Below are 9554 nucleotides of genomic sequence, written 5' to 3'. Positions count from 1 at the left end.
GGCCACCACAGCTACAACATTAGAATAAAAATAGCTTTAACTCAGCCAATTTTATAGATATTAAGTTAAAATCTGATGTGGTAATAGCTGATACTCATTCCCCTCCTGTCAAGGACTTTTTTTTTGTCTTTGATGTAAGAGAGGAGAACTAAACTGAAACATGGTGTGGGACTTTTCTTTTGAACACAGTGTTTCTCCTCAGCAGAGCAAAAACCTCTCTTCACAAGACTTTCTATAATACCTGATGTGTTTTTCAGACCAAACAGGGATTGTATCTAAAAAGCTAGTTTGGTCATTCTTCCACTTTCCGTCTCTGCTGTCCCTGCATGGGAACATTTTGGACATCCATCAGTAACAGCAGTGTTTACTGCACAGCCTTTTGAGTTAGCGCTGACGTCAGGGTTTATTTAAGTGACCCCCACACACACACACAAACACCTCCGTCCAAATAAATTACTCTGTGGAAATTTTGACCCAACCTACAGCAGAGATGTTGTTGTGACACTTTTAAAAAGGGGATGAGCCACGATCCGGTACTTTTGTTTTGGTGTTCTGATCTGTTTTGAAAAAAAAAAAAACAAAAAAAAAACACTTGGTCACATTCATGTTCAGTATGCATGGGGGTGGGGTTTCCTCTTCGGTGTTCAGAGTCGCGCACCAGGCTGTGTTCCACATCTCTCTGAGGCCCCTGTTTATTTCCGACCTATTTCCTGTTCCTCTGTCAAGGTCGTTCTGGAAGTCAGCTCTTTGCCAGGCCGCACAACACCTGTAACTCCCAGTCTGGGTTCCCAGCCAGTAAAAAAACAAAAAACAAAACAGTACACACCTGATTTGAATCAGTGTGTCATTACCAGGCATCTGCAGAACATGAAGAGGTAATTTAACCACTGAATCAGGTGTGTTGGAGCAGGGAAACAAGGAAAACATGCAGGATAGTGGCACTCAAGGACCAGGGTTACCCACCCCTGGTTTAGACTGATAGTTAAGAAACTGTCCCTTGGGGTTACAGACTTTGCATAAATACATGGGTAGCCCTCACCCCTCCCGTGGCCTGTGGGTCAAATGAACCCAAAGTCAGAAGGGCTTCTCTTCCTCTCTTCAGTTATGAGGGTTTCAGAAGGAGGGATAAACAAATGTACAGTCAACGTTGTCATGGGACACCGGCACTGGTGAACAACAACTCAGTCTGAAGGATCATTTGCCAATATTTTCCCATCTCCATGGTGAGATGGGTTGTCATGTCTGTTGTTTGGTTCCTGCTGGTCCAACAGTAAAATAAAATTCAGCCTCAAACATAATTTTTTTAATTTATGTAACACTTTGATTTTTTACAAGCAATATCATAACAAACTGTACAAAATACTCTACAAGACAAAGGCCCAACTTTAATAATGTGAATATCAATCTAAACACAAAACCTAGAAACAGCACTATTATATTAGACCATCAAATTTATCCTTTATATGAATAATATTTGTTTTGAACACACTATCTGCCCTCCAGGCAGACAGTGTCACACATTACAGAAACTTCTATTATTTCCCTCCAGCTTCACACTGAGTTTCTCCATTAGGAGAACCAGAAAATGTCTTCATACCACTGAGTTACAATTGGATTTTTTTTTGCTTTTCATCGATTCAATTAAATACAATGCATTCTCTGCGCAGGGAGAAACGTTTATTAATTTGAGCCTCTTTCCCTCTAAACCCTTGGTTTTTTTTGGTGGCAGAGGAGGACAGGGTGTGGAATTTAGTAGTCCTTTGTCATGTTTGTTCTTTGGACAAGATGGAGCATTGTGCAAGTAAATAAATACAGAGAGCTCTGCTCTGTGGTTAGAGTGAAATGCATTAAGTAGGACTCCAATGTGACTAAAAGGTCAAACCAAAAAATAAAAAATAAAAAACTGCATGAATCAGGGGACTGTGAACTAAATTTAATATTTTGTTTTGCCTGGACATTAAACATGTTAAACCCAAACTTTTAGTTCAACAGGTAGAAAACTACCTGCTGTCAGGATCTGTGCATTTTGAGTTATGTTTTGTTAATCTTTCGTGTTGTGTGTTTGATTACGTTCTGTTTATGAGATCTGTAGTTCTGTTTGCTTCATGGGTTCTGTGTGTTTCTGAGTTATCTGTTTTTTTATCTTTGTGTTTAGATTGGTTCCCTGTGTTTCTTTGGGATGTGTTCTTGTATACTTTTGCTCCTTGTGTCCTCCTTGGTCCTTGTGCCATCACTCACTCTCCCTCAGTAGTTTTCCATGTTAGCCTGCCTCACCTAGCTTCACCTGTTTCTTGTTAGTGATCTGTCACCTGTGTTCACTTCTTCATCAGCCTCATTCCTTATAACCTGTTCCTCAGCTTCTCTTACTCACTGGTTCACTGTCGGCTAATGTTGTGATCTGGTTACATCCTTGTGTTGCCCTGTGATTGCATGTTATTTAATTTTGCTGCCTTGTCAGCCCTTTGTTTTTTTATATTAATAAATAAGTTTATTCTTTGGAGCTCTTTATGTCAGTCTGCATTCTGGGTCCAATCCATCAGTTACAAAAACCTGATACCAGCACCACAGCTGCAGGCAGAGCCGGTCCCTGGTGGACTTGGATTCAGATGGAAAACCATGCAAGCAGAACTGAAGGGATCTATTAGAGTGGAACATAATGATATACAGAAAACTGCAGACATAATCATCAGGACAGTTTCCTCACGGCATCCATTCTTTGTTCCTTACTTCTGCCTCACTTTGAATAAAAGAGACAAAATTCTCAATGGAGTCTTCTTCGCTGCTGCCTCCAGACCCGTGCACGCTCAGGACAGAGGAAACAGTTGAAGACTGGATACCATTCATTAGTTTTCATAGCTTTTTGCACATTGGCATTTTATAAATACAAACAATACCAGCAGGACTGTGTGGAATTTGGTTTGAACTTTAATCAGATTTCACTGAATAGGTCGGATTTAAACTGTAATGAACTGAACTGGGTGTATGGTCCTACTTGGAGCTGGCTGGGAAGAAACAAAACAAAACAAACAAAAAAGTGGAATAAATTCATTATTAATTTTAACTTCTTGATGTGTATTCTGCTGGTACCACTGTACTGGTCAAATGTTAGCCAAATCATAAAGGAAACCAGAGGTTGATACATTTTTATTGAACATACAAGTGTTTGTCTACCAAAACATCCAGTTTGCTCCCGTAAGACATCTGACATTCATAGCATCATATCATTTCCTTAAAATGAAGTACTTTCATACACCGTGAAGAACTCTCATTACAAAAACACATTAAGATCACACCCCTTACAATGAGGTGACTTTACCGCTCCACAATCAAGAGTGAAGTCTATTTACACTATATGCTTTCTTCTTCTTATAATGTAGTAGCTTAATAAACACCCTCCACTACCTCTCTGTTGTGAAAGTTTCTCATTTATCAAACGTAAAAACATCCCCAAACACACAAAGATCCAGTCAATCGGTTCTGCGTTCAGACAGGAAAGGTTAAGTGTCAGCAAACAGGACATGAACAGTCCTGACTAATGATGGAAACATCTGGAGTCATCAAACTATTTCTCAATATTTCTGAAAGAGAAAGTTATTGTTCATGACTTTCATCATATGACAGCCCCCAGTCTCTGTGGAGAGCATGCCAAGTTACAAATAAATAAATAAAGTTTTAATTGAAGCTTTCTGACCACAGTGTGATGCAGCAGTGTGTTGTCCTTAGTGGCACCACAGAGACACACACCTCTCTGGTGTGGACAAACTGACATCATCTGGGCAGGAGATGTAAAGTGCAAGCGAGGGAATCACTCTTCCACCCATTTGTTTTGGATGGGGAGGCGCGAGGTCTCTGCTGGGCTCGGTGAGTCAGCATTAATCCTTGAAGGTGTGGATGTCGTTGTAGAGGCTGACCGAAGAGCCTGAGGGCTGAACGTCTGTGTGGCAGCTCCTGCTGCAGTGGCAGCGTTTGATCCACATGACGTTGTAGAAGGTCTCTTTGTCGGAGCAGCGGAAGAGGAGGCGCACGGTCCGGGTGACAGAGGGGGTGCAGCAGCGACCGTCAGTGCAGGTCCCGCAGGTGTGAGGGCGGAACCGCTGTACCGTCAAGCAACCAGCAAAGGTGATCCTGACTGCTCTCTGTGGACGTACAGTTCGCTGACACTTCTTTCCCTGCAAAACAGAAATTCACCAACTACACATTCTCATCAAACTGTAAAGAGTATTGAACCAATACTCTTTACTTTAAATAAGTTTCCATTAGGTAAAATTATTCAACAGCACAAGATAAACTTTAATTGTTATGCTGATGATACTCAGTTATATTTATCCATGAAACCCAATGAATCTAATCAGTTACTTTCATTACAAGCATGTCTTAAAGACAAAAACCTGGATGATGTTTTGTAATAGAATTGGATTGAATTGACTGTAGTTGAATTTGAATCTGACTTGACAGAACTTGCTATTTTGGCTGTATAGTGCTCTGAGATGACTTCTGTTGTGAGTTGGCTTTATATGTTGTAAATAAACTGAACTGAATTTCAAAGAATGGTACATTTTGTCATCGGAGTGTTACCTTTTTGACCACAGGAGGCTGAAGCTCACACTGTTGGATCTGACACAACCTGGTTTCTCTGAGCATCTGACAGTCCGTGTTGTTGTTGGTCACCCTGCTGGAAATGCCCATCCCGCATGTGGTGGAGCACGGGGTCCACTCGGTGGTCTGCAGGAAACACTGCGGCTCATGCCACACCATTTCTGGGAGAGAGCCAGGGCAGCGTAACAATAAGGGATAAGGGATTCAGGGAGTTTATCAGATTTAGCTTTCTTACACACAAGCTCTTCCTCAGATCAATAAGCAGCTTAGATCTGCTGCAATGTGTACCTCTGAATGTGGCTTCTTCGTTGGCAGCCGGGTGTTGAGACTGCAGCAGGGCACTGATGTGGTTGGGGTGGGAGTGGGGCTGGCTGTCTGGCTGGGAGGAATCTGTCTGCTGCTCCCGTGGATCCTCGCTGATGCGGTTGTCGTCATCATCACACACCCATTCCTCGCAGCAGCCGCCCTCGGATTTGACCAACCGGGGCCTTGTGCAGCTCTGGCGGGGCAGGGGCACCTGGTAAGGACAGACAGGCATGCAGCCCACCACACCGTTCATGCAGGTGCACTGGTGCTGGCAGATAGGCTGGAAGTCCTCACTGTGCTGGTAGACCCGCCCATTAAAGGTACAGGGCAGACCGTGGGCCTCAGCTGTCAACACGCCCGGGAAAAACAGGAAACACAGCGGGTGAGAAACGTTCCAACTTCATGGAAGGACCCAGCAGAAAACACCTCGAGCATGCTGTTTTAAACATTTTCAACATGTCTATCAGGAATTCATGTGAAAACAAAATGTGTGAGTCAGAGGAAAAATATAGTTTTAGAAAACGTATAATTTTAGACTAAATTTTATAACAAAAAAAGGCCAAAAGATAATTCTGTATTCTTTAAAATGACCATCATTTAAAAAAATGAGAATACAACTGTTTGTACACTCAATAGATTAATTTATTTAATGACTTCAAAGAATTTATTTAATGAGATTAATGTTAATGTATGTTTAGAACTCTTATAATGTTGCAATCTATCTATCTATCTATCTATCTATCTATCTATCTATCTATCTATCTATCTATCTATCTATCTATCTATCTATCTATCTATCTATCTATCTATCTATCTATCTATCTATCTATCTATCTATCTATCTATCTATCTATCTATCTATCTATCTATCTATCTATCCATTCATCCATCCATCCTTCCATCCATCTATCTTTCTACTTCCAAGTAGCTAGAGAGTACTTCTTTAAATTTATTTATTTATTTTTAGATATTTCTTGTGATTTATTAGTGAACATGCCAACTCATTATTAGAGGGGAGGACAGTTCTATGGCTGATCTAAAATGTTACCCACTCCGGCTTCAGCTCCCAGATGTTGACTTGACACCCTTGCTACAGACCTGATTTAGCAGGTTAAAGGTTAAACGTTAAAGTTCATTACGTTACAATTAGAAAAAGTCTGAACAAGTACGGCTTGTTTGAAGAGTTGCAAGAAGAAAGCCTGTTCTCTCTTATAAGAACTTGGCAGCAAGACGGAGGTTTGAAAGGTTTTATCTGAATGAACCACCAGATTTTTAGAACAATATCCTTTGGACAGATGAGACCGAACTAGAGATGTTTACCCATAATGCATGTTTGGTAAAAAAAACAAAAAACAAAAAAAGAAACAGCATATCATAACAAACACCTCATATCAACTGTCAGCACGGTGGTGGAGGTGTGATGGTTTGGGCTCCTTACAGTCATTGAGTCGACCATGAACTCCTCTGTAGACCAAAGGACTCTGGATGGATGGATGGATGGATGGATGGATGGATGGATGGATGGATGGATGGATGGATGGATGGATGGATGGATAAGGCATTTGTCAAAGGCTTACTGCAGTTTAAATATACTTAGGGAAGATTTTGGTTTCAAACTATTAAAGGTTTGAAATGTTTTGCATTCCCACTAGTGTTTTCCAAAGGAATAAAGAGACTTGCAGTGTACTGAAAGAATGTTTTTGTGCACAGTTACAGATTGTGTTTTGAGGCCTCTAAAGAAAGCATTGAAGATGAATATGACAAATAAATTTTAATACTTAGCGATGCATAATATTGTCTTTTTAGACATATCTGGGAGCTACACTTTCTCATTTTGAGGAGCAGCCACTCACCAAACCTCTTGTATAATGGAACTGAGAAACTGTTCCTACTTTCATTACCGTGGCTCCAGGTTAGCAACTAAAATTTAAATAAAAATTTAAAAGAACTCACATTTTATATTTATTTTTGACATTTTTTAAAACAGTTGAAGATTTCATCCTAACTTTTACAAGCTTGGATAGTTCTCTTTCAACCAGACAAAATCTGGCTTAATCTCCATGCCTTAGCCGATGTCAAAATGTAATTTAAAAGCATTTATGGGCCAAGACTTACTGCTAATACCATCCAACCACACAAATACCAATGAGATAAAAAAATAAATAAAACCTGCCTTTTTCTAATAAACGTTGAGTAAAACTGAAATCCTTAAAAACTTCAGCCTTTATGTAAGGAAAAAAAGTTTTTAATTAAATCCAAACACCACAAACCTAAATAGCAATCCTATACACTTCTACTTTCAAAATTCCAAACTTCTCTAATTTCTAAGTTTTTATCAATTTTCATTTTTGAAGTCGAAAGTACAAAACATTTACTCTAAACTATGCAAAAATTATACACAAATGATACATTGCCTATATCATCTCTAAAAAATGAGTACATTTTGGTCTGTTTTTGTGACAAATTTAGGTCTAGATCAGACACTTCAAGATTTCTTCAAAACAACATAAGTTTATTTTGTAAAATTGTTTTAATTAAGTAACACAGAAAAAAACAAAAATGGTTTACAGCTCAACTTGTTGTTGTCAAGTTGTAGACATTGTGCAACATCTGGCAAAATGTCTGCATTTATAGAGCAAAATAAAGCCAGAGGACGAGAAGTGACCCTTGAGTTGTCTTTAACATTCTCACATAAAAAAATAAAACAACTTGAATTAAATGAATGAAAACCAGGCTCTTCAGAAAAAACAGGATCTGTACTGTCGTTTTAGCAGTTTACAAAAGAGAGCTTTTTGTCTAAAATCGCCTAAACTCTCCTTTGCCAAGTTTTTTAGGTCAGAGGTTGTGATGAAGCACGGATGAAGGACACTGTGTCAGAAATAGACGAGATGTTGTATTTTTTTTTATCCAAGCACTGATGTCTAAATGAACTGTCACAAGTGTTAGTTTACAGGAACTGTGTTTAATTTGCAAAGACAATATTCAGCAAATGCATAAAAACTTTATCAAAACAAGCAAGCAAAAAGCCCTGGAACGAATGTTGGCTTCACGTTGTCACACAAAAAAATAATGTGATGTTGTGTATGATAGATACAAATCAGTTCTGCATCTATCCTAGAGAATTGGGGGAAATGTTACCCACCTGTCATATAGCAGTTTTAAACTTAGCTAGGTGCACAAAATGTTTCAGAATGTTAACTAAACTTTTGACTATGTACATCTTTTATGATAAAAACAAAAATAAACTCACTGCTTGAGCATATTAGATTGAGAAATTCAGATTTTTAGTTTTTAGAATATGGAACAGAGGATAAAATCGTGAAAAAGAGAAGTCCAGACTTTATAAGACTGCGTTAGAAATCTGTTAAAAGTCAAAAAAGTAAAGTAACAAGCAGCAAATTAAGCAACAACAACAAAAAAATCATGAAACAATAAAGAACATTTCTCTGGTTACCACTTAAAATATGTCAATTAGATGGCTTCACTTTACTTCTCTTTTTCTGCAGATTAGTAAAGCAACATTGAAACAACCCATCCTGCTCAGGCCAGAGACCCAGTGTTGGAACTGCTGTGGGTTTAGTTGTTCACTCTCAGAATGTGCTCTCTCACCTCGACACAGCCCCCTCTTGGGGTTTCCTCCAGCCCCCAGGTGGCAGCGCAGCCCCTTGATGTGATCGCAGGGTTCGGTGGCGCTGCAGTCCTCGTTGAACTGCCGAGCACAGACTTTACAGCAGCCACAGTGGTCAGTAACCCAGCTGACGCCAGGCGGGCACTGCACGGGCGAGGGGCTACAGAAGCACTCAGACGGACACTCACCCTCTGCCTGAGGTACAGGGTCAGAGGTCAAGACAGGACGACTTTTAAAGAATGTATGAAAAAAAAAATGGCAGCAGAGAAAAACAAGTTGGAGCAACTCACCATAGCTGCAGCACTTCTCTGCAGAAATAGAAAAGAAATGATTTGCAAACTAACAGCTAGAAGCATTTTGAAAACAAAATCAGGCAAAGTTTGTAAAAATCTTCCTAAAGAAAATCTAAATAAACAGTTCAGGTCCTGACATCCGGGATGAGAGAAGAGTTGTTCCCAGGATGCAACAATATCCCTGATTCAGTCTGTGACCTGAGATGTGTCCTGCCTGATCTAACCCTCTCGTGCCGAGTGTGGCTGTGAAAGCACAGCTCCTACCTCATAAAGAGGTTTCCCTATGCACTTATAGGCACACAAGCCCCCACCCCTGCCATGACATCACTGACTCTCTTCTCAAGACAGCTGGAGAGCATCTAGAGGGAGGAGGAGGCGGATGTGTTGGTGTGAATCATTGTTCAAGTCACTGTGCGATAATGTGAAGAGTGTCAACAAGTCAGAACTGTTCAGGCAACTTCACTTCAAAACCTGAAAGAGACAAACTCGCTGTTAGAGTAACTCTGACCTTTATTTCAGAAGGTTTCAGGCATGCCAGGTAATACCAGCAAAGAGAACAAGTAAAACAAAAACAAATGGGAAAAGAGTTGGACAGGTGTCATGGAAACCCTGAGTGGGAATCCCACTCAGGTTTAACTGGTGGTGGTGTGAAGAAAAAAAAAAAAAAGGCTCTCCTATGCTGCAGAACAATAAGCTCAGGACATCCTCCGCTGCCTCCATTTCTTTCCTAA

The 9554-nt window shown here is 40.0% G+C and overlaps 1 protein-coding gene across 1 annotated transcript; it reads right to left on the bottom strand.

Moving 5' to 3' along the window:
* Positions 1 to 3127: 3127 nt before the first annotated feature.
* Positions 3128 to 9091, bottom strand: ccn1l2 (cellular communication network factor 1, like 2). The gene is made up of 5 exons (XM_025010038.2): positions 8821 to 9091; positions 8512 to 8725; positions 4885 to 5247; positions 4576 to 4757; positions 3128 to 4169 (listed from the first exon to the last, which is right to left on the bottom strand). Exons 1-5 carry the CDS (start codon positions 8884 to 8886, stop codon positions 3873 to 3875), a joined length of 1122 nt encoding a protein of 373 aa, XP_024865806.1. The 5' UTR covers positions 8887 to 9091; the 3' UTR covers positions 3128 to 3872.
* Between the last annotated feature and the right edge of the window lie 463 nt (positions 9092 to 9554).

Source organism: Kryptolebias marmoratus, linkage group LG1 (genome assembly GCF_001649575.2).
Source record: "Kryptolebias marmoratus isolate JLee-2015 linkage group LG1, ASM164957v2, whole genome shotgun sequence".
In the NCBI taxonomy this organism is placed as follows: Eukaryota; Metazoa; Chordata; class Actinopteri; order Cyprinodontiformes; family Rivulidae; genus Kryptolebias; species Kryptolebias marmoratus.
This window is presented reverse-complemented; position numbering and strand designations above follow the sequence as displayed.